Genomic DNA, 25,841 nt, shown 5'->3' with positions numbered 1-25,841 from the left:
AGAAAATGTTATCTTGACAAGCCTACTCTCAGTAGAGAAACAATGAAAATGGACCTTCTTGGCACATGTCAATGCTTAAATCACATCAGAAGACCAATTGTAATTCTCTTTTAATTGCGCATTAAGCAAGAGATTAATGTCTCAGTCAGTTTCTGCTGTCGGGCCTACTGCTGCAGCACATCATTGCAGAATTTGGAAAACAATGGCCACCCAATCGATACAAATAATCATGATATCTTTGTCTTTAAGCCTACTTTGCACTTAACATTTAATTGAGAATGTTTTGGGGTAAAGTCTTTCTGTCTTACCACAAGACAGTTAATCATTAGCATCGCTAACTGGCTACACTCGGGAGTGAAACAACTGTGCGCACCAAACATACACAGGCAATATTGCTAGAAATTAACTGGCAAATTGTGTTACTTTTGGCTTTTTAAGCCAATAGTGGCTAACCAGGAGTAGGATAATGTCAATGTAGCTTTGATTGGATAGTAGCTGGGAGCTTTATGTTTATGACAGTATGCGATGGAACACATGATAAAAATGTATGTACTTTTAAAATTCATTGGTGATCTACGGAGAACCCAACATTTTTTTTAGGGGGGGGGGGCCTCCCGAGTGGTGCAGCATCTCGGTGCTTGAAGCTTCACTACAGACACTGGTTCGCTTCCAGGCTGTATCATAACCGGCAGTGATTGGGAGTCCCATAGGGCGGCGCACAATTGGAATCTTCGGGGATAGGGTTTGGTCAAAATTTGTTCTTAACCGACTTGCCCAGTTAAATAAAGGTTAAATAAAACTCGCACACACATACCGACAACAAACATCACACAGGCCAACAGACCACACAATTTGCTGCTGATATACTGTTCTTTATTTTACTCTTATTACTATCTATCCTGATGCCTAGTCACTTTACCCTTCCTACAAGAAGATACAATATCTACCTCAAATACCTCTTAACACTGATCTGGTACTGGCACTCCCTGTATAACTGTTAACTAGTTCCATTCTTATGTATTTTATTCCTCGTGTTGCTATTTTTAAACTCTGCATTGTTGCGAAGGTCTCATAAGCAAGCGAGCATTTCACGCTACACAAGCCGACAGATACAATTTGATATATTAAAAAAAATGTAAAGAAGTGGTATCAATGGCAGGCAGACTCAATAGCTAACATTTCTACGGCTAGGGCTATAAAGTTCCACTAGTTTTACACATACTCAGATAAGTAAGACTAACTCTTAGGGGGTCAATGCCTCCTCACAGCTGTCCGTGATCTACAATCCAGGCAAGCTAGTGACACATATCCCCTCCAGCTATTCCACCTACTCCACTCTCTAGGTTAGCTAACTAAGAAGTGCAAATGCAGAGATAGCTTGCTAGCTACCACTAGCCAGGCCAAGGTGTTAGCTGAGCTAGTTAGTACCACAAAGCTATAGCAAAACTCGCTGGGTAAGAGATAACGATAGCAAAACGAAAATGTAGAACTTTGAGAACCTCAACCTGAACAAACAAAAATATGGACATTTGACATTTCAGCAGCGTTAACCATGAAACAATTTAACGTATACATGCACCAATGTTAATTAACTAAACAAATTGGTGCTATCAAAGTGCGACGACTTAAACTAGCCTGACTACCAAGTTAACTAAAATCAAGCTGCTTGACAAGAAGGCTCGAGCCGCTGGAGTTTGGAATTGATAGCTAACAGTAGCTAGCTAGCTAACATTAGCTGCCGATGTGTCGCTCGCACCGTGTTTTATCTTAATGAAACGCTTAAATTAAACTTACCACGAATGGGTTACTTATTCTAAATCCCAGCTCAGATCGCACGTATGTTTTCAATCGAATTCCTGAGTTAAATTAACCGAAACAAGGAATTTGATCCAACTTATTATTTTCAGTTGTTTCTTCACTTCCTGATAGACGCTGCCATTTTGAATTGAAAGCAGATAGTTCCGCTGCTGTCGTCACACTGTAGGCTACTCTGATTGTGGCTTGAGGTTCGTGGATAACAAAACAGCATACTTTATCTGCCGAAGTAACTTTGACAATTAAAAAGGAAAAGAAAAATAATTAAGTTCAGAAAACACTACAATAAATATTCGTAACACAATTTAGCCAATTCAAACACTACAGTCTATTGCATACATTGCCTATTCTCAGCTGTTTTGAAAAGGCCCTAAAATCAAAGATCACCAACAACAGTGTTTACAACGCCTGCTGCTGGTTATATTGAGCAATTCGAAAATCATCTTCATACACACCCTATTAGATTCGCGGTGATGTGGAGAGTAAGAAAATACCCTCCCTCTGGTTAGAAACTCGTTGCAGGTTTTGAAAATAACAGTTTATTACTTTTAATCAAATCAAATTTTATAAGGATCATGCGCCGAATTCAACAGTGAAATGCTTACTTACGAGCCCCTAACCAACAATGCGAAAAAAATGTTTAGAGAGATATACATAAAGAAATACAAATAAAAAACTGATAAGAATAAGAAATACAAGTAACAAGTAGCAGCAGTAAAATAACAATAGCGAGTTAGTTGAGGTAATATGTACATGTGGGTAGAGTTATTAAAGTGACTGTTCATTGATGATAACAAAAGAGAGTAGCAGTGGTGTAAAAGAAGGAAGGGGGGCAATGCAAATAGTCCGGGTAGCCATTTCAGTTCAGTGGTCTTATGGCTTGGGGGTAGAAGCTTTTTTGAAGCCTCTTGGACCAAGACTTGGCACTCCGGTACCGCTTGCCTTGCGGTAGCAGAGAGAACAATCTATGACTAGGGTGGCTAGATTCTTTAAAAAAATTTAGGGCCTTCCTCTGACACCGCCTGGTATAGAGGTCCTGGATGGCAGGAAGCTTGGCCAATCGCACTACCCTCTGTAGTGCCTTGCGGTCGGAGGCCGAGCAGTTGATATACCAGGCAGTGATACAACCAGTCAGGATGCACTTGATGGTGCAGCTGTAGAACCATTTGAGGATCTGAGGACCCATGCCAAATCTTTTCAGTCTCCTGAGGGGGAATAGGTTTTGTTGTGCTCTCTTCACGACAGTCTTGGTGTGCTTGAACCATGTTTGTTGGTGATGTGGACACCAAGGTAACTCATCTCCTTTGTCTTGATCACACTGAGGGAGAGGTTGTTGTCCTTGCACTACACGGCCAGGTCTCTGACCTCCTCCCTATAGGCTGTCTCGTTGTTGTCGGTGATCAGGCCTACCACTGTTGTGTCATCGGCAAAATTAATGATGGTGTTGGAGTTGAGCCTGGCCGTGCAGTCATGAGTGAACAGGGAGTACAGGAGGGGACTGAGCATGCACCCCTGATGGGGTCCCTGTGTTGAGGATCAGTGTGGCGAATGTGTTGTCACCTATCCTTACCACCTGGGGGTGGCCCATCAGGAAGTCCAGGATCCAGTTCCAAAGGGAGGTGTTTAGTCCAAGGGTCCTCAGCTTAGTGATGAGCTTTGAGGGCTCTATGGTGTTGAACGCTGAGCTGTAGTCAATGAATAGCATTCTCACATAGGTGTCCCTTTAGTCCAGGTGAGACAGGGCAGTGTGGAGTGCAATAGAGATTGCATCATCTGTGGAGTTGTTGGGGCGGTATGCATGTTGGAGTGGGTCTAGGGTTTCTGGGATAATTATGTTGATGTGAGCCATGACCAGCCTTTCAAACCATTTCATGGCTACAGAGGTGAGCGCTACAGGTCTGTAGTCATTTAGGCAGGTTAACTTAGTGTTCTTGGGCACAGGCACTATGGTGGTCTGCTTAAAACATGTTGGTATAGGGCCTCTCGGGTGGCTCAGTGGTTAAGGGTGCTGTACTGCAGCGTTAGCTGTGCCACCAGAGACTCTGGGTTTGCGCCCAGGCTCTGTCGTAACTGGCCGCGACCGGGGGGTCCGTGGGGCGACGCACAATTGGCCTAGGCTACCACGATAATTGGGGAGAAAAAGGGGTAAAAAACTATTTTTTTAAATAATAATAATAAAACATGTGGTAATCCATCTGGCCCTGCGGCCTTGTGACCTGTTTAATGGTCTTACTCACATCAGCTGCAGAGACCGTGATCACACAGTCTTCTGGAACAGCTGGTGCTCTAATGCATGTTTCAGTGCCATTTGCCTCGAAGCGAGCATAGAAGTAGTTTAGCTCGTCTGGTAGGCTCGGGTCACTGGGCAGCTCTCGGCTGTGCTTCCCTTTGTAATCTGTAATGGTTTGCAAGCCATGCCACATCCGACAAGCATCAGAGCAGGTGTAGTACAATTCAATCTTAGTCCTGTGTTGACGCTGTGCCTGTTTGATGGTTCGTCGGAGGGCATAGCGGGATTTCTTATAAGCTTCTGGGTTAGAGTCCCGCTCCTTGAAAGCGGCAGCTCTAGCCTTTAGCTCAGTGGGGATGTTGCCTGTAATCCATGGCTTCTGGTTGTGGTATGTACATACGTTCCCTGTGGGGAAGACGTCCTCGATTATCTTATTGATGAAGCCAATGACTTAAAAAAGATGTATATATATTTTTTTTCACCTTTATTTGAGAACAAGTTCTCATTTACAACTGCAACCTGGCCAAGATAAAGCAAAGCAGTGCAACAAAAACTACAACATTGAGTTACATGTGGGATAAACAAACATTCAATCAATAACACAATAGAAAAATCTGTATACAGTGTGTGCAATTGTAGTAAGATTAGGGAGGTTAGGCAATAAATAGGCCATAGAGGTGAAATAATGACAATTTAGCAATTAAACACGGGAGTAATAGATGTGCAGATGATGAATGTGCAAGTAGAGATACTGGGGTATAAAGTAGCAAAAAAATAAATAACAATATGGGGATGAGGTAGTTGGGTGGGCTATTTACAGATGGGTTGTGTACAGGTGCAATGATCGGTAAGCTGTTCTGACAGCTGATGCTTAAAGTTAGTGAGGGAGATATAAGACTCCAGCTTCAGTGAATTTTGCAATTTTTGTTAGTTATTGGCAGCAGAGAACTGGAAGGAAAGGGGGACAAAAGAGGAGTTGGCTTTGGGGGTGACCCATGAAATATACCTGCTGGAGCGCGTGCTACAGGTGGGTGCTGCTATGGTGACCAGTGAGCTGAGATAAGGCGGGGCTTTACGTAGCAAAGACTTATAGATGACCTGGAGCCAGTGGATTTGGCAACGAATATGAAGTGAGGGCCAGCCAATGAGAGCATACAGGTCACAGTGATGGGTAGTTTATGGGGCTTTGGTGACAAAACGGATGGCACTGTGGTAGACTGCATCCAATTTGCTGTGTAGAGTGTTGGAGGCTATTTTGTAAATGATATCGCCGAAGTCAAGTATCGGTAGGATAGTCAGTTTTACGAGAGTATGTTTGGCAGCATGATTTGTAGGGGTCCAGATTTTGCTCTTTCAGAATATCAGCTATCTGTATTTGGGTGAAGGAGAAATGGGTGAGGATTGGGCAAGTTGCTGTGGGGGGTGCAGAATTGTTGATCGGGGTAGGGGTAGCCAGTTGGAAAGGATGGCCAGTCGTAGAAAAATGCTTATTGAAATTCTTGATTAGCGTAGATTTATCTGTGGTGACAGTGTTTCCTAGCCTCAGTGCAGTGGACAGCTGGGAGGAGGTGCTATTATTCTCCATGGACTTTACAGTGTCCAAAAACTTTTGGAGTTTGTGCTACAGGATACAAATTTCTGTTTGAAAAAGCTAGCCTTTGCTTTCCAAACTGCCTGTGTATATTGGTTCCTAACTTCCCTGAAAAGTTGCATATTGCGGGGTCTATTCGATGCTAATGCAATAAAGAGGTGTGTTTAGAGTGATGTGGGGTACTCCTCAATGCCATCAGAGGAATCCTGGAACATATTCCAGTCTGTGCTAGCATAACAATCCTGTAGCTTAGCCTCTGCTTCATCTGACCACTTTTTGATTGATCTAGTCAATGGTGCTTCCTGCTTTAATTTTTGCTTGTAAGCAGGAATCAGGAGGATAGAATTATGGTCAGAATTGCCGAATGGAGGGCGAGGGAGAGATTTGTGTTATTTACAAAAATACATAGCCCGCCATCCCTTGTCTTACCAGACGCCACTGTTCTATACTACAAGTACAGCGTATAACCAGCCAGCTCTATGTTGATAGTGTCGTCGTTTAGCCACCACTCCGTGAAGCATAAGATATTACAGTTTTGAATGTTATGTTGGTAGTTTAATCTTGTGCATAGGTCATCTATTTTATTCTCCAAAGATTGCACATTTGCTAGCAGAATGGAAGGAAGTGGAGGTTTATTCGATCGCCTATGAATTCTCAGAAGGCAGCCCGCCCTTTGGCCCCTTTTTCTCCGCCTCCTCACCTGGGACTGTTCCAGAGAAAGCAGTATATCATTCTCGTCGGGCTCGTCCGACTAGTTAAAGGGAAAAAAAGATTCTGCCAGTCCGTGGGGAGTAATCGCAGTCCTGATGTCCAAAAGTTATTTTCGGTCATAAGAGACGGTAGCGGCAACATTATGTACAAAATAAGAAAATAAGTTACAAAAAACGCAAATAAACTAACAAAAAAACAATCTGTTTTGGGGACACGTAAAGCATCTGCCTTCTTCTCCGGCGGCATTATTACATTTGTGGGAACAATACTGTTGGAAAAGCATTCCAGGGGAAGTTGGTTGAGAGAATGCCATGAGTGTGCAAAGCTGTCATCAATGCAAAGGCTAGCTACTCAAATATAATGTTTAAATATTTGTTTAACACTTTTTTGGTTACTATATGATTCCTTTTGTGTTATTTCATAATTTTGATGTCTTCACTATTTTTTAACAATGTAAAAAATGTAGAAGATAGTCAAAATAAAGAAAAACCCTTGAATGAGTAGGTGTGTCCAAACTTTTGTCGGGTACTGTATAAAACTACATCCATACTTCCATTAATTTTTAAAAACTGGTACCAGTTTACCTTCAGAGGCTCCAGTTAGCTAGTTTGTAGCTCAAACCATTCAGACGCTACATACGTTTTTGTAGATAGCTCTATTTTCACATATGTAGACACTGGTATGGTGCTGGATATAATGAATATGAAGTAGGAAAGTGTTGGAATTGAGTACTAAGAAAAGTTCCAAACCTCCTTGCCAATAACAGATCATTTTCATTTTTCCCCTCCCCAGATCCCAGAGAGTCCGAGCAAAATCCTTGCTTATGAAATTGCTCTTTGCTAAGAAGCTATTCTTGTTTATTTTTGACCATTTTCATTGAAAATGATCAAAGTAAGGTACTTAATTGCTACCCAGAAATGATTTGTTATTGAGGTAAAAACAGTTGCATTGGACCTTTAATGCATCATGAATACAGAATTGGAAACCATAATTATCCCACAGTAATAATAACCATTGAGGTCATCTCATAAGCTTATTTCGGTGTGTATAGTTTCTTGATTGCTGTCATTTTGGCATCCATCCTTCGCAGCTGAGTTATTAAATGATGCAACTAGAAGAGGTTAAATTGTTTCCAGTAAACACAGCCACTGACTTCCTGGTACAACAGTCCCCTTTTCCAACAAACAGGGCATTATGAAGCACAGGGTGAGGTTCATTCGGACAAAAAGGGAAAGACAAGGTGGTGCTTTGCTTTGTCTGCACAGAAGTGCATCACCTCTTAGGTTTGTATTTGCCTCAGCAATTCAGCAATTCTAATAATGTGGCCCTGGAGTGGGACATAAAGGAGGTGCCAGTAAGTATTTTACAAACAAAACAAATTATCATCCCGAACTGATAACAACAGAATGGAACAGTTGCATTTTGTGAATCAAATTTGATCTGTCTCACTTCTGGGAATGGTGTTGGAATAGTGTTTTTAGAGATTAGCAATGCATGTCTCCATCTCAAGAGTGAATAGTTATTGAGTAGTTATAGAAACCTTTTTCCACGTTCAATGATATTTCCTGAAGATCACAATCCAAATTTCATTGTTATGCTTTTGACTGCTCTGCCATAGAGAATTATAGAGGCCTCTACTGGCCAAAAGGCCTTATTAGCATGTGCAGCACCATTGAGGGCTTCCACCATTTTAACGTAGTCAACTGGTTGGGACTTCCAATTTTATTGGCTGATCCCTCCTGATTCCTCCACAATTGTGAATAAAAAAATGAAATACTTCAAAATGGAGATTGCCTCAATGGCTCTGTCCATGTCGTCACAGATGCTATTATGGCAAAGATACAAAGATGAGTCCCTTATCTATCTCTATGAGCTCTCCTCATTTCCGTGTAAATTTATTGTATGTGTTTATTTGCCTCTTCTTCTTCACAGCTGCCAAAGTTCCCTTGCTGCTGTGATTTCGTTATTACCATATTGGATTAGCTTGTTTTTCGTCGTGCCCACACATTACCTGCCTTGCGTTATTTTAGCATTGCCCATAAACTTCTCTGAAAATTCCAGCTTGATGTATATATACTATAATTCTGAATTTGGCGCCCTCTGCTGGAAGAAAAGCAAAATGACATACAATGCCCAGTTAGGTATGTTAGGCAAGCAATTGGCAATGGCACAGTCAATCATTTATTTAACATATGCACATTCTTGTTACAAAAAAACACATCATTTGGATGTGGTTTAATTCTTTACTGCAGTGGCTAAATCAGGGTCACACAGAGTGTTTCTTGGTAGTCATAAACAAATTTACTTTGAAACAAAAGTATACACCTTCACACACATGGTTATGGTCTTAATAAAACAAAACTGTACCATGTCAGAAATCGAGTTGAAATGTATAACATTTTGAGTTTGGATCTCAACATGAAACTTTATATACACCACAGAAGACTGAAATATAACAAAACAGTTTGACATATTATTACATAGAAACCTGCTTTTCTGAGTACATTTTTTTTTTGGGGGGGGGGGATTATTTATGAAAAATAGATGGCGATTTGGTCATTCGACTGCAGGAAGGGATTTGAATGTGTTCATCTCAAATGAGTTCAAACTAAATAGAGAGTAGGCCTAATGTAGTAGACCTAGTACAATGTACAACCCATAAACCCACACATTTGCTTAACACACACGAATGTGACTTAACCACTCATTGCTTAACACACATGAATGTGAGTTAAGAGGCACGTGAATTACCCCATCTAATGCGATTTATATAAATCTCTGACGAACCCGAATTGCATAACTTGCCCCAAAAGCTCCTAGTTCATTATTTCCCTGTAAATATGCTGTGTCTGCCCGAGGCCAACCATAATTTCAACAATCCACAGGCCAAAACAGTGGCCAGACGGTAAGAATTGATTGATAACATTTGTATTGAGATTTTGTCTATTTTGTGAAAACGTTTAAAAGTATTGCGTGGATATGTTTTTGGCAAATGGTTTAATTATTCATGTGATTGTTCTCAAGACACAGGTAGTTATTAGATCATAGCAGATAATTGGTCAAATGGTAGTTGTATTCCACTTTTGTTTTTCTTTACAGTGGTCGGTGCTAGTGATTCCCCAGGGACCCTTTGGCTGTTTCATCTGCAGTTGAAGAGATGGAGAGATTAGTTTTCTTGTTTTCTCTGACTGCCCTTGTTGTCCTTCACTGCATGAACACCACTCCAGAGTTCCAAGAGTAAGTCAATGATGTCATGTCCTTTTGTCTAACTATAGAATTGGGTTCCTTTAAATGTGTTCATACAGTTATACAAATATTTGTTTTGTTAGGCTGTTAGACTTCAATTAATCAATAGCTTTAAACATTGTTTTGGTTCATTTATGAACAAATGAGATTTGAATCAAAGGTCAGTCTTGCCAAATGTGTTCTGGAACCTAAAATAAAAATGTTATATTAAGTCAATAATATTTTGCAAGTTGTAGTGTATGTGGAACTATGACAGAATATTTTGCCGTCTAGGCCAGTAGAGTCTTTAGATGATTGAGAAGCAATGCATTCGAATTTAGGCTACATATTCAAAGATCCAGTTGAGTGGTGCAAGTATGCTCAATACTCTTTGTTACCGCTTGAGGGCACTAGCAACTCATATGAATAGGCCCCACTGACATTGTTGAGTTTTACGCATAGATTTCTGACCCATAAATCCTTGACAAATCATTAGTCACATTCACATTCACATTATATGGTGATGGGTGAAAAATAATTAGTTAAAGGGGAAGTCAAAAAGGGCTTGTGAATTCAGATAGAACATGTCTTTGACATCTGAAACAATGACTGTCTCTAACCTCTCTGGATGATAAAACATCTATTTTTCTATTTTCTACATTTTGTCAATCCCCAGTCTACCTGTGTTGTCAGACAATTGGGTTAAGATATGCTCTCTCCAGTGTTTAGTTAAGCAGGCTGCCACAGCAGGCCTAATTACATTAAAGTTCCAGTAGGATAGGGGTGACTGTCTGCACCACTCCTCCCGAGCAATTCTTCCATTCCTCAGCGGACATTTCTCATTTCAAGCAGACTGCCATACTCCTCCGTTGCGGATATCCCTAGAACTCGTTCAATGTGGACTTTGGCAATCAATAGGCCTACATGCCGCGAGAGGAGTTTGATAAATTGCTGCTGACATGTGTTCTTCCACTTTGCAAACAAACAGTATTGTGTGCATAAATCTTCCGGGGCTGGTGCATTCAGATGCAGCCAGGAAGCTTCCCTTTGGCTTCACAGCATTTGTTTGGCTTCTGTGTACACATTGTACATTTGAGATGGAAGTCATTTTGTTTACATGGAGATGCCCCGTAGCACATGAATCTTTTCTGAACACAGTACCTGTTAACTCTGACTGCCAATCATGGTGATGAGTGGTGATCTCACATGCCCCATCGTTTTGGCCGCCTACAGCTAAAGACCATGATTGATTGAGTCATTGTGGTGATGACCTCTGTTGTTGCCGGGAAACCATTGGAGATCTACATGAAACATGCTTCTTGTACTAGTGATCTGCCATCCCATGGCGTTATGGATCAGCAAGTCAAAGTAGCTCTGTTGAAACAAGACCCAGAGGCTGAAGCATCAAAGCAGGCTTTAGCAGTTGACCTCACAGCTTGGGTCAACACAACAGTAGAAATAGACCTGGTGATGTGGGCTACTAATGGATGGAGATCAAACCAGCAAGCCAGCCGTTTGTCCTCACTGAATGCTGCAAACTTTGACACTATCAGTCCAATGCGGCCCCATGTAGCCGTTGACATTAGCACATATTCTCTAATTCTCACAGGCAGCGATCCTCCTGCTGTTCTCCTATCTCCAAGGCTTTAGCGTGATTAGAACCCAAACAGAGCGTGCAGCAATTCCCCCAGTCTCCAGGCCCCCGCAGGAGCAGCAGCAGTCCCGTCTGCCTAGCCCACCTTCCCCCCGTGATCCCCATATGTCTGTCTGTCTGTATCCTCTATCTATCATGTGGTCTCCCATCTCTGCATCATTTCTCCTGGTGCTCTGGGTGTTGGCATAATTATCGCTCCCTCTGTCTGCCCATTCATCACTGCTCACTAATTTAGCACTGCAGAGCAGACTCACCAACTAATTAGAGAAGAGAATGAGGCAGAACAGCGGAGGGAGATTGCTCTTTAAAAAGTATAGTGCAGGTAAGTTAAGACTTTGCACTATGAATTTGAAAAATATCATGATTTGTCCGCTAGCTAACAGTGTGTTGTTATCTCTTACCTGCAGGCCTGTTGTGATACTGCAGATTGGTATTGCAGTGTTGGTGGTGGTGTGGTTCTTCTACTTCCTTATCACCCGACGCAACCCGCCCAAAGACACCCTTTTCTATGGTATGGTATTAATCATTCTTTCAAGATGATGATGATGGCAGATCAAAGAGAAATTAGCTGTTTTATTTGGGTGAAAACTAGTTTAACATTGATGATTTTATTTCCTTAACAAAGAACCAATACTTTTAAACAGATCCCCTCTGTGTTACATAGTTAAGAAAGAGCATGAATGACCACTACATACATAAGGCCAACCCCAGTGAACAGACTTCCAGAACCTTCTTATCGTCATGAATTGTTTTCATTGTTTCATTCATTTATACACAAAGCTGCTTATACTGATCAGGATCAGTGTAATGCTGAAACCCAGACTGACAGACTTGTTAGGCTTGTTCTTACAACACCACAGTAGTAGGAGAGCTGGAAAGACCTGGAACATGAGCCTAAGGGCATGTGAAGTCACATGCCGTGCACACACACAGTATATAACTTACTACTTACCGAACTGACTGATCGTGGATGACTGTCCCATGTGGGACGCAGGGCAGTAATGTTGAAGCATCATTACCAAATAAGAAGACAAAAAAACAACACACACACACACACACACACACGGTAGCCTTTGGACTAGTAACCGGAAGGTTTCAAGTTCAAACCCCCGAGCTGACAAGATACAAATCTGTCATTCTGCCCCTGAACAGGCAGTTAACATTAGGGTTAACATTAGGCCGTCATTGAAAATAAGAATTTGTTCTTAACTGACTTGCCTAGTTAAATAAAGGTAAAATAAAATACATACATAGCAGAAAACACCAGTGACTCGGTCTCTATAAAAAGTGGTCAGTTGAAGCAGATGCTAAACTACAGGACTGTTTTGCTAGCACAGACTGGAATATGTTCTGGGATTCCTCCGATGACATTGAGGAATAAACCACATCAGTCACTGGCTTTATCAATAAGTGCATCGAGGACATTGTCCCCTTAGTGACTGTACGTACATACCCCAACCAGAAGCCATGGATTACAGCCAACATTCGCACTGAGCTTAAGAGTAGAGCTGCCGCTTTCAAGGTGCGGGACTCTAACCCATAAGCTTATAAGAAATCCTGCTATGCCCTCCGACAAACCATCAAACAGGCAAATCGTCAATACAGGACTAAGATCAAATCGTACTACACCGGCACAGACGCTCGTCGGATGTGGCAGGGCTTGTAAGCTATTCCAGACTACAAAGGGAAGCACAGCCGAGAGCTGCCCAGTGACACGAGCCTACCAGACGAGCTAAATCACTTCTATGCTCGCTTCGAGGCAAGTCACACTGAAACATGCATGAGAGCACCAACTGTTCCGGATGACTGTGTGATTATGCTCTCTGCAGACGATGTAAGTAAGACCTTTAAACAGGTCAACATTCACAAGGCCGCTGGGCCTGACGGATTACCAGGACGTGTACTCTGAGCATGCGCTGACCAACTGGCAAGGGCCTTCACTGACATTTTCAACCTCTCCCTGTCGGAGTCTGTAATACCAACATGTTTCAAGTAGACCACCATAGTCTCTGTACCCAATAACACTAAGGTAACCTGCCTAAATAACTACCGACCTGTAGCACTCACGTCTGTAGCCACGAAAGGCTGGTCATGGCTCACGTTAACACCATTATCCAAGAAACCCTAGACCAGTGGTCAACAACCTTTTCTGAGTCAAGATCACTTTCTGAGTCAAAATGTATGCCGAGATCTACCACTCTGATTGTCTTTTATTAACATGACTTTAAAAATGTCATGCAACATTAACCAATTAAAAACAGTACTGTAGCAATGAAGTTTGTGTAGTAAGCTATAGGACCAATACATTATCACCGCATACTGGCTTTGCGTGAATTTACCTGCATTGTTGTTCAGACCATTTTGAGGTATATTATATTTGTATTTATTATGGTTCCCCATTAACTTCCTGGGGTCTGGCAAAATTAAGGCCGTTCATACCATTTGAAAACATTACAATACATTCACAGATTTCACAACACACTGTATGATCACAGATGAGTGAGACTACATTTAAATCATTAGCTATTTATTTTACTTGGCTGATGGTGCCTGCATCTGATGGTCAGTCTCAGCGGAGGGAGAGCGGCAGACTGAGGGTCCGTCTCTCAACATTCCTCCACTGACTCTGACCAAAAAGGGACACCATTTTCCAGCTGATGGCGAAACTCGAGTCGCACCGCATTTATGTCTGCCTCATGCACAAATTCATGTTACTCCTATGAACAGAGAATGTGAAATATTCCTTGATATTAAAAATGACCCGAGCCGCTAACAATAACAACAACGCAAGCCTATAGATGCATTTTCCATTCATTCATTACTGCTGCGCTGCTTGTTGTAGCGCTGAGTGGAAATGGGAAGAACGCGCATTTTATGGCTTATAAAAGTGTTGACAGTGCTGAGTAAGAACTTAAACATGAACTCACTCACAAAAACAGCAGCTCTTTGCTATATTTGTTGACAGTCTCTCTCTACTCATGGTTTTAAACGTTTTGAAATCTCAATATACATTTTGCTGCAGCTTTCTTTCATGCCTGCTACATTACTGCAGACTCCGTAATCTGAGCAATCTGATTGGCCAGCAGTAGCATAGTGCACTTGATTTCCTCTCCAGGCCCACCGGGAAGGCAGAGTTTTTACCTTCAGACACATGAAATGGCAACAGATTGCCTGGGCAGCTGAATTGGCTGCACCGACCACCAACAGCCCCAGACTAATAAAAAAAATAGAAACACAAGGTATTATCGTTGTGTTTTTTTACAGAAATGTTTGGTGATCAACTAGAAATGCCTTGGAGATCGACAAGTCGATTGCGACCGATCGGTGGGTGACCACTGCCCTAGACCCACTCCAATTTGCATTCTGCACCAACAGATCCACAGATGATGCAGTCTCTATTGCACACCTCACTGCCCTTTCCCACCTGGACAAAAGGAACACCTATGTGAGAATGTTATTAATTGACAACAGCGCAGCGTTCAACACCATAGAGCCCTCAAAGCTCATCACAAAGCTAAGGACCCTGGGACTATACAGTTCCCTCTGCAACTGGATCCTAGACTTCCTGACGGGCCGCTCCCAGGTGGTAAGGCTGATCCTCAACACAGGGGGCCCCTCAGGGGTGCATGCTCAGTCCCCTCCTGAACTCCCTGTTCACTCATGACTGCACGGCCAGGCACGACTCCAACACCCTCTTTAAGTTTGCTGATGACACCACAGTGGTAGGGAGGAGGTCAGAGACCTGACCATGTGGTGCAAGGACAACAACCTCTCCCTCAACGTGATCAAGACAAAGGAGATGATTGTGGACTACAGGAAAAAGAGGACCGAGCACGCCCCCATTCTCATTGACAGGGCTGTAGTGGAGCAGGTTGAGAGCTTCAAGTTCCTTGGCATCCATATCAACAACAACCTAACATGGCCCAAGCACACAAAGACAGTCATAAAGAGGGCACGACAAAACCTATTCCCCCTCAGAGCATCCTGACGGGTTGCATCACTGCCTGGTATGGCAACTGCTCGGCCTCTGACCGCAAGGCACTACAGAGGGTAGTGCGTACGGTCCAGTACATCACTGGGCCAAGCTTCCTGCCATCCAGGACCTCTATACCAGGCGGTGTCAGAGGAAGGCCCTAAAAATCATCAAAGATTCCAGCCACTCTAGTCATAGACTGTTTTCTTTGCTACCGCACGGCAAGAGGTACCGGAGCGCCATGTCTAGGTCCAAAAGGCTTCTAAACAGCTTCTACTATTTGTACTGCTGCAACTCTCTGTTATTATCTATGCATAGCCACTTTGACAACCCTACCTGCGTGTACACAATTGTCTCAATACCTCGACACCGGTGCCCCCACACATTGACTCTGTACCGGTACCTCCTGTATAAAGCCCTGCTATTGTTATTTACTCCTGCTCTTCAATTGTTTGTTTTTCTTATCTCTTACTTTTTTAACTTCTTAATTTTGGGGGGATTTTCTTAACTGCATCATTGGTTAAGGGCTTGCAAGTAAGCATTTCACTGTAAGGTCTACACCTGTTGTATTCGGCGCATGTGACAAATCAAATTTGATTTGACTTGCGATTGATACATTGGCTTCCAGGCTGGCATCATAAGGGATGTCATGTCAGTCACCTATATCCTGCAATAGGTTCATTCCTAACCACCTGTTACCAGAGGGCACCCTGCTGGCCATGTTTGATGTGGAGAGCTTGTACACTAACATCCCACACACTGGAGGCATGCAGGCGCTACAACTCTTCCTTCAGCAGAGAGACTCTACCCTTGCTCCATCCAATGATTGCATCTTACAACTTACTGAACTGGTATTATCCAATAACTATTTCGTCTTTGAGTCAGACTTTTTCCTTCAAATTCGGGGGGTGTAGCCACAGACTCCCCCTTTCCCCCCAACTATGCAAACCTGTATGTGGGACAATTTGAGGAAGCACTCCTTTACAAAACAGAGACACACCCCTTACGTTCTAAAATCCTCCTATGGAAGACATACATAGATGATGTCTTTGTGCTCTGGGAAGGAAGTCATTTGGAACTAAATTAATTCCAAACTCTGATAAACGAGAGCTCTGAATACCTCAAATTCACCATGCAGACTGATGAGAGAAGAATAAACTACCTGGACTTATGGATCATCAAATAGAATGATGCATTACACACAGACGTATACACAAGCCGCCCACAGATCGCAATACCTTGCTATCCCACAAGAATGGTCTGCCATATAGCCAGCTAAGCAGGGTTAAACGAATCTGTGGCCACCAGACAGATTTTGACAGCAATGCTAAAAGAATGACAGATCAATTCAAAATGAGAGGCTACAAGGACAAATCTCTTGATGCTGCAATGATGAAAATATCTCAAAAAACCAAGAGAGGAATTACTAAAAACTCAACCAAAGAAGAAAAACAACGCAACCATCTTTTGCACTAAGTACACCAAGGGTTCGGAGAGAAAATGAAAGCAATCCTGAAAATGCACTGGCATATTCTGCAGTCAGACAAAAAAATTGCACACCTCTTCAAGGAACCCCCACTGGTGGTCTATAAGTGTGGTCGCAATATTGGAGATAGCTTGGTGAGATCTGACCTGCCCCCTGAGCCCACTCAGACACTCCTGACACCTATACCAAATGGAAACTACAAATGTGGCTCATGCGCACAGTGCAATAGCACTATAAAAACATCCTTCTTCAGACAACCACATACAGATCGAAAAATCCCTGTTAGGGGTATCATCTCATGCAAGACCAAGGGAGTAATCTATCTCACCACCTGTTCATGTGGAAAAGCCTACGTAGGACAAACAAAAGACAATTAAAACAAAGCATAGCTGAACACCGCAGCTCAATCAGGTGTAAGAACATTAACTATCCAGTAGCAGCTTACTTTGTTGAAGCTAACCATTCAATCTCCTCCCTAAAATACACAGGCATTGAGCATGTTGCTCTACCAAGGAGAGGAGGTAACATGGAGATCCTGCTTCTACAAAGGGAGGCTTACTCAATATCCTTCTAAGAACGTTGACTCCTAGTGGTCTGAATATTGACTTTGATCTCAGGCCCTTCTTATGAACAATCCTTTGTTTTATGAACAAGTCTTATAAATGTATATATTCTTTCTACAGCTTATTAGTGTACACCTAATATGTTCCCCCTGTTGATGATGCTTACTATGCATTATGGTTGAACCAAAAGATTACATCTAACAAATATGAAATTAAATACAAAAGAATTAAATATGTGAAATTCAATTAAACAATAATATATGTTGATGCTAATATTATGTACAATATTCAATTATGTTTCCATATGATAACAATAGCCTAATATGTTCAATATGCCATACACTATTGTTCTTTTTAATTATTATTATTTTTTTAAACATTTAAACAAATTCATTCTAATGAACTTAATCATCATGACACACACCTCACTATTGTCATTGGTTGCACTAATTGCACTGTTTGTCTACGTAATCTGGTTCAAGTGTTCATGACATTACCCTGCAGAAGGCACAGTGATACCGAAACATTGGTAAATACCCAATAAATGACTGGGAGACAATATATATGGAGTCTGCGACTCTCTTTATTTTTGATAGTTAATAGTCCCCTATATCCTGCCATAGGCTTACACACAGGTGGTTAGGAATGAGCCTATCTCCCAGATGCCCTGTGGCCATGCCATGACGTTGCGCCTCATCAGGTGATTCTGAGGAAGGAGAAACAGCCCAGAGCTGAGAATGGTTTCCTGCTGCGATAGAGAAGGATAATCCTCCTATCTTACCTGTTAGACAGCTTAGATAAACCAGACCCTTCAGAGGATTAGAAGGCCACAGGTACCTGGAGAGAGACAGAGTGTGTGTCTCTATCGGTGTGTTTATCAGGAGACAGCAGCAGCAACGTCAGGGAGATAGTGAGGGATGCAGGACGGCTGCCTGAGCCGTTACACACAGGTGCCGTTACAAGGACATTGGATGATGTACGGGACAGCCAAGCCTTGTATTAAAGCTAATACATGGATTGGGCACCCTATTCCATTTCAAGGAAACATGAGTTCACAGAACTCTATACACACTGGGTATCAAATATTTACCACCTTGGATTTCTTCTGATTTTTTAAAATGTTCGATTTTTTAATGTCAAGATTAATGAAAAATAAAACCCTAATATACTTTGATTAGATAAGTATTAATCTCCCTGAGTCAATACATGTTAGAATCACCTTTGGCAGCGATTACAGCTGTGAGTCTTTCTGGGTAAGTCTCTAAGTGCAGTATTTGTCCATTATTCCTTTCAAAAAGCAACTCCACTGTAGATTTGGCATTGCGTTGAAGGTTATTGTCCTGCTGAAAGGTGAATTCCTCTCCCAGTGTCTGGTGTAAAGCCGACTGAAGCAGGTTTTCCTTTAGGATTTTGCCTGAGCTTAGCTCTATCCTCTTTCTTTTTGTCCTGGAAAAGCTCCCCAGTCTTTCCTGATGGCAAGCATACCTTGAGGACATTATTACTGATGAATGTGTTTGTTTTTTGTGACCGTGGTTTTCATATTTTTATTTTGATGTGTGTATTTTCTGTCATTTCTGTAAATCAGGGCTTATTTGGAAAAGAGACCTTGGTGTCAGTATGACTTCCTGATGAAATAAATGTTAAACAAAATACTCATACCATGATGCAGCCACCAACATGCTTCGTCATTTCAACGTCTATTTTTGGTTTACGTTTGGTTGTCATATGACGTGAATTCAATGTGAAATAAAAAATGTAAAAAAATGGTAGTACTACTGGCTGACTGGGCAGTTCCTAAAGAGTGTGGATATTGAGGTGGAGAACCAATATGTCTATTGGCTTCACATTACCAACCACTTGAACTGGGCTTCTGTCCTTGCCCATCTCCAGTCCCCTTGATCCCCTGCCGCTCATTATGTGTTTCCCAGACCCATATGGGGTTCCAGCCAGGCTCTGACTTGGAGAGATGAGAAGTGCCCTCTCAGCGCCACTCTGCTCTGAACCCGAGGAAAACTCAACCCACAGCTCCCAATATAAATCTCCCCTCACCCAGCCTACAGCTATAGCAGTATCACCCTCTATAGCCCAGGAAATCAATAACTGGTTGGTTGGAGGGAAATATTTGAAACACAGAAAAGTCCAGTCTTGTTCAATGCATCTTTATAGGCAGTAATAGGGTTCTGACCGTTTTATTAAGAGACAAAGCAGATTGGGTAATAAAGATCGGAGGAAAGAGATCTCTCTTTATCGTAATGAGAATAATGAGAATTGTTCTTACAGCAGAGCTGCTTGAAATCTAGCTGCGACAGGTTTCTACTGAGCTGAATTCTGCACGAATTGAATGAGGGCCTTTCTTACAGAGCTGAAAAAACGCTCAAAAATACAATCGGTGTATGCTAATCGCACCAAAGAGAGTTGAACAGAACAACAGCCACACATTAATCCAAGTCATTTTCTGTTGTGTAATTGGGGCACTTACGTGAAATAACCCCTGTGACGTGTATTCTATAATACTGTATTTGCCTCCTGCTGACAATTGTCCACTTTCACAATATCCATCTGCCACAGTACTGAATGTTTGCATTGTCTTTACAGTGTTTGCTGAGTTTTCCTTCACTTGTGTCATTGACCTTGTGAGTGCTATGGAACATGATGGTTTTATTTCCGGGTTCATGGAATTCTACCAGAAAACGGTTAGTCTCTACATTCTCCATCTCATGACTTAACATCATGCTAGGTCAAATGGAACACTAGTCACTTTAAAAATGCCACAATAAGAATGTTTACATATCTCACATGTATATACTGTGTACTGTATACTACACTATCTATTCTATACTATCTATTGCATCTTAGCTGCTCTGTCACTGCTCATCCATATATTTTATATTTATATATTCTCATCCCATTCTTTTACTAGATTGTGTTTATTAGATTTTGTTGTGGAATTGTTAGATATTACCTGTTAGATACTGCTGCACTGTCAGATCTAGAAGCACAAAGCATTTCGCTACACTCGCAATAGCATCTGCTAACCATGTGTATGTGACCAATAAAATTTGATTGGCTAATAATATATATTTTTGAAACTTTAGAATCGGTCTGTTGTTTCAACAGTTTTAGGTTAACGGTTGTATTTGTGTGTTGCAGGGAGAGCCCTATCTGGGTACTGCCTATGCCATCATGATGTGCTACTGGGATGGAATAGTGCATTTCATCATGTACCTCATGATGATACAGCGCTTATGGAACAGGTGTGTGTTGTTCACTGTGTCAACTTGGTCTTGTAATGATGATCTACACACATACACTAGGATTCTGAACCACTCCATTCATACCTGGACCAATAACTGGACTAAGGAAACAATAATTGTATTGTATTGTACCTTATAGTCCCCTTCACCAGGAGAGCCGAGACTTCGTACCTCAGAATCGGCCCCAAGCAGGATCCTAGTGTGACCACATTTACGTCCACACATCTTCTCATCGTCTCACTGCTGGGTCATTCATTTGAAGCTTTGTACGACACGGTGTCACTTTTTTTTCAGTGATGGGAGCAACATCTACTGACCATTTTCTTTCCGTCTCTCAGCAAGTCTTACCGCACCCTGGGTCTCTTCTGGGCTGGGTCATTGTTTGCCAACATGAGTGTCTTTGTGACAGGGATTGTTGTAGGTGAGTCTCTCCTTCCCCCACTCCTGTAACCCACAATGGCAGAGTTAATCAACGATACATCTGTACAGCCTTGTAGAATCAGTGTCATAGTGCAGGTTGCCAACGTAACACATGTGCTTCCCTTTAGAATTTACAGAACAAAGCTAAACTAGGCTCGAAGCATCTGCTCTTTGAGTTTCAAACAGCATAGGGAGGTATTAGAGGATCAAACTAAACTGTGGCTGTGTTCACATCATTTTGTATTTTAGTTGTGTGTTCGTTCAATGATGTCCTAATGAGGATTTTGTTTAGAAAATCATTGGAGTTAATTACAAGGTGTGTATAAATAGAAAGAGGCTGAACATTATGGTAATGTGGTCTCGCCTATCTTTCATGTACACCTCATGGAAATGTGTCAACTTTAACACAGTTAAAAGTAGACTGCTCTACTCTCCATCAGATGTACCCAGTTCCCCCTCATAGTTCTAGGGGATGAAATGCTCTCTGTTTCCCTCTCTGGCAGGTAAATTTGGATCAGATATCCGTCCCGCCTTCTGGCTCAACATGCCCTTCTTAATGCTTCCAATATGGGGTGCGATCAAGCTGTTCAACCAGCCCAAGAATGGGCCAACCCTCGGTGGATACAGGGTATGATGGAGCAGGGCACACCTGATTGGCCTGGTGGAATGCGTAGGGCCAGGAGTTTTCCCTGACCGTGTGACTTGACCAAACATACTAGGACACAGAAATAGAACCTTAGTTATGATATATTACTACAAGATCCTAGCTGAAGTGTGTATTTATTACTATGTTATAGTGCATCTGAACTGTCTAAAGAAGCTTCTCCTCCCCTGGTGTTGGTGTCTCTTAGGCCCACTATGATCAGAGTTTTAATCTCATCTGGCGCCCTACAGACCTTCTCCTGGTGCTGCTGCTACTGGGGGCCATGGCCTTCACTCTCTTCAGGGGCTTGGTGAGCCAGCAGGGCCTGAATACACACTTAGAAATAAACACTCAAAAATATTGAAAATAAAATAAAAAAGACCTTATTATATTAGGATTGGTCCAGCCCACCAATGCTAGCACAGCCAAAAGAGTCAATGCATATTGAGTTGATTCCCTCATGCTAGCTGTCTTTGTACAGCAGTCAAGGATTTGTTTATGATGCATAGATTATGTGCAACACCTGCTGCGCTGATTCCATATATGTGATATTGGTGGTCTCATCTGACACTTCCCTGGCAAATAGAACATTCAAGATGGTCTGATTTGTGGAAATATGCACATACTTATTTAACTTGCATAGTTTTTTACTGTGATTTTCATCCAGTACCTCCGCGATGCGTTGTACCTAAGAACTGCCCTTAGCCGTGGTATATTGGCCATATACCAGACCTCATTGTGCCTTATTGCTTAAATAAACCATGTCTGGTCCATGGGGAATGTGAAAGGGAACAAGTAGGTAATTCATGAAAATAAGAGTAAAAATACATGTTTTGTATTACCCGGGGTATACGGTCTGATATAACACGGCTGTCAGCCAATCAGCATTCAGGGCTCGAACCACCCAGTTTATAAATTACAATAACTGATCCTACAGACAAGTAGTTTATACAGTGCTCTTGTCAAGAAGATGATCATGTTGTAACCTTCCTCCTATGTGTGCATTCAGGTAGCTCTTGACTCCCCTCTAGAGGCCTGTACCATCTACCTCCGCCAGTACGAGCCCTATCTGAAGGACCCGGTGGGCTACCCCAAGGTTATGGTGGGTACTTTAAGAGACAGAGCATGCCTCTCTGCAGTGCCAGTGGCATTCCTTAATAGTCTCTTGTTTTAAATAACAACTCCATTCAGAAATAACAACTCCATTCAGAAATAACAACTCCATTCAGAAATCAGTTGGAGCTGCCTTGAAGCCTGCCCTACCTCTCTCCTCTCTAGCTGTGTGTCTCACAGAAGAGATCACAGAGCCATTTTTCATCATTATGCCACAATGAGAGGGGTGAGAGGCCAGGCTGGTTCATTCTCTCTCATTTGTTAGGCAAGAGAACGTGGTTGTGTCTGGTCCGGTCTCAACGCCTGGGCTTTCTCCGTCTGCTGGGGGATGTTTATTTGGTTTTGTTAGGGTTCTTAGCCGAGTCAATAGGTTATCCAAAGACCTTGTTGTGGCTCCAGTCCAGGCACAATGGCGAAGTATCGATCAGGCAGGGAACTGCATGCTGAGAACTTGATAAGATAATCCTCCTTCCCCTGAGCCCCCACATCAGCAACACACCGGGTGGGAGGGGTGTGTGTGTGTGTGTGTGTGTGTGTGTGTGTGTGTGTGTGTGTGTGTGTGTGTGTGTGTGTGTGTGTGTGTGTGTGTGTGTGTGTGTGTGTGTGTGTGTGTGTGTGTGTGTGTGTGTGTGTGTGTGTGTGCGTGTGTGTGTGTGTGTGTGTGCGTGTGTGTGTGTGTGCGAGTGTGTGTGTGTGTGTGTGTGTGCGTGTGTGTGTGTGCGAGTGTGTGTGTGCGCATGTGCTTACATGTTGGCGTGCTCAAGCTAGCATGTGTGTTTAAATCCCTGTGTGTGTTAAAGCATGTGTGTGTCAATACGGGTGTGTGTGTTGAGTGTGTGGAGTTGGGGTGTTGCGCTGATCTTACACTGACCTTTTTAATCATTGATGTTGATAAACCACGGCATACAGATGACCGGGGCGAGGAAAACAAAGACACTCCTCCAAGGACTGAAGGGCAACGTGTGATTGGTTCTCAGCCTCTGGGCTCAATTCATTAGGATTCATCAGCACCACAGCTCCAGAACAAAAGCCACTGTTCAAAGGACATAATTTGATGCCATTACTTTAACAGCTACCTGACTTTCATGCTCCAAATATTCTGCAAGTGCTTGTGAGTGTCGATGTAACGACCTCTGTATCTGGACAATACAATTTGGACCTGAGTGTGCGGTGTGAAAGCACTTCAAATGTGTGTGTTTGTGTACGTGCATGCGTGAGAGTGTGTTGTCTATGCATCCAGCATGCAGCAGCGGTCTCTGTATTCTGTGCGAGTACTTGGACTGCTGTAATGTGTTAGAGCCCCAGAGAGGATGAAGATGTACTGTATTAATTGACCATTGGAGTGTCAGCGTTGTGTGTTAGGGCGGGTCGGCTGAAGTCACCACTGTGATGTAATCCTTTGATGTTGTACCTCTACATTTTTTAGATGTTGCACTTCCTGTTCTACATGCTGCCTATGCTGGGTGCCTTCATCTACGGACTCGTAGTGCCTGGCTGCACCTGGATGCCCGACTGGACTGTATTTGTTGCTGGAGGCGTCGCCCAGGTAGATATGGGGGGATATATTTCTGTTATTATTTGTTAATAGCATAGACTACAGCTCCCAGAATGTAATGTGCTCTATGTACAGAGCTTCTACATACAGCTATTACTAGTCATACTAGTGATAACTTGAACAGATGAAGAGGTTGAATCACATTGCAGTGACTGGGGCCCTGAAAGTTCAAAATGTAAACATTACACTTGGAGTTAGTGACAGTATAGCTCCCAGTACTACTTCTCATTGAAATATTTGATTATAGACAACCTTAATAAGACCTCTTCATGGAGTCCGTGTTCACAATAATAACCAATCAGCTCCATCCTGCAGAGGCCTGCTTCCTGTAATCTAGTTCCTTCCCATACGGGACTAATGGAGGCAAACATCAAACAAGAGACAGTGATCAAAGGCCAGTCCTGTATAGACTTGTCTGCAGCCCCTAGTATCCCTTCCAACACAGGGGAAGGCCTGCCTCAGAGATTCAGCTATTCTCATCAAAATAATCCTGTGAAACGGAGCTTGGCTAGCTGCATCTTCTGCTCAGAGCAGTGCACCAGAGTCTTCTCTCTGAGGTCGGTTGTTATACTGCACATCGCTGGCTGTAGATACTAATGACTGTTGCAGAGGCCCAAAGTGAAGCAACATATTAGGTTTAAAACTATTCAGTCAAGGTCTTTGTGGGGGGGGAAGAAAAACTACCGGTAACCCCAAAAACGTGAAAATCGAATTACTGGTCAGCTGTGAATATACTGTACAAGTTGCCCTCCTGTTTGGAATAACCCTAAACGTTACCTACTCTTTCCTCTCTCCTCCACAGTGTCAGTGGGCCCACATTGGGGCATCCCTCCACCCTCGTACAGTGGCCCCATTCCGGATCCCAGACGAGGCTTTCCTGGCTGTCCTGGCAGCCAACCTGCTGTACGCTGTGATCCCCTCACTCATCGCCATGCGCTGCACCAGTAACACCAACTTCTTCTTGACCGTCACTAAACTTCCTGGCATGGAGGGGATGCCCTGGGTTCCTGATGCTGACACCCTAGTCGAGAAGAAACACAATTAAAGTTTACATACTGATAAAGTTACCAATAAAGATATGCAAATAGGTGTACAGAATTGACTTCTAATCTATGAATTTGTTTCTGTATTAGTTTCTGTAACAAGTCCCATAGGGATGCAGAGGAGCAAGTAAGTGTATCACACAAGACATCATGTTCTCTTAGACCGGGACCCTCCATTGAACTACACTGCAGAGTCAGAGTGAGACACCGAATCCACTTTCCCCACAGCCTTTAGCTCAGGGCTCCCCAACACTCTTCCTGGAGAGCTTGGACCCTAATCAAGCACAGCAATTAGCTGGTTGATAAGCCAAATCAGGTTATTTTACAACTGGGGTTGGAGCAAAAACCTACAGGAGGGTAATTGTCCATGAACAGGGTTGGTGAGCCCTGCTTTAGTTTATACAAACACGGAGGTGTTGACAACCAAATCATTTTTTCCACTTTTCATTAGAAACGAATGCGGCAGCCAGGTACTGGTACTGAGAAATCCCTCCAAAATAACTCACTCCAGTCAAGACATCTTTAGATGCATTTCATTTCAGTCGGACAAGATCAAATTCAAGCA

At 42.6% G+C, this 25,841-nt stretch overlaps 2 protein-coding genes across 6 annotated transcripts in view; one reads left to right on the top strand and one right to left on the bottom strand.

Moving 5' to 3' along the window:
• The window catches only part of LOC123997113 (protein strawberry notch homolog 2-like), a 119,805-nt gene extending 117,649 nt beyond the window's left edge, over positions 1-2,156 (bottom strand). For 4 of the 5 annotated variants that reach the window (XM_046301173.1, XM_046301175.1, XM_046301174.1 and 1 more), the window contains exon 1: positions 1,795-2,156. The gene's annotated coding sequence lies outside the window, so the exon portion shown is untranslated. The remainder of the gene's footprint in view (positions 1-1,794) is intronic. The other variant, XM_046301172.1, reaches the window with a different exon arrangement.
• Positions 2,157-9,105: 6,949 nt separating this feature from the next.
• Positions 9,106-25,331, top strand: LOC123997382 (transmembrane 6 superfamily member 1-like). Its single transcript, XM_046301548.1, has 11 exons — positions 9,106-9,252; positions 9,447-9,584; positions 11,634-11,737; positions 19,844-19,941; positions 20,399-20,502; positions 20,841-20,923; positions 21,426-21,550; positions 21,774-21,875; positions 22,575-22,667; positions 24,105-24,224; positions 25,036-25,331. Exons 2-11 carry the CDS (start codon positions 9,505-9,507, stop codon positions 25,276-25,278), a joined length of 1,152 nt encoding a protein of 383 aa, XP_046157504.1. The 5' UTR covers positions 9,106-9,252; positions 9,447-9,504; the 3' UTR covers positions 25,279-25,331.
• Positions 25,332-25,841: the final 510 nt, after the last annotated feature.

This window comes from Oncorhynchus gorbuscha, linkage group LG15, assembly GCF_021184085.1.
Source record: "Oncorhynchus gorbuscha isolate QuinsamMale2020 ecotype Even-year linkage group LG15, OgorEven_v1.0, whole genome shotgun sequence".
Taxonomy (NCBI): domain Eukaryota; kingdom Metazoa; phylum Chordata; class Actinopteri; order Salmoniformes; family Salmonidae; genus Oncorhynchus; species Oncorhynchus gorbuscha.
The sequence above is the reverse complement of the archived record's forward strand: the minus strand, read 5'-3'. Positions and strand labels throughout refer to the sequence as shown.

Bases quoted from the DNA above. Each gene is read 5' to 3' on its own strand.
- LOC123997382 (XM_046301548.1), top strand. From the start codon at position 9,505: ATGGAGAGATTAGTTTTCTTGTTTTCTCTGACTGCCCTTGTTGTCCTT. The intron at 11,738-19,843 runs GTATGGTATTAA...TTGTCTTTACAG, and splicing joins CAAAGACACCCTTTTCTATG to TGTTTGCTGAGTTTTCCTTC. The intron at 24,225-25,035 runs GTAGATATGGGG...TCTCCTCCACAG, and splicing joins TTGCTGGAGGCGTCGCCCAG to TGTCAGTGGGCCCACATTGG.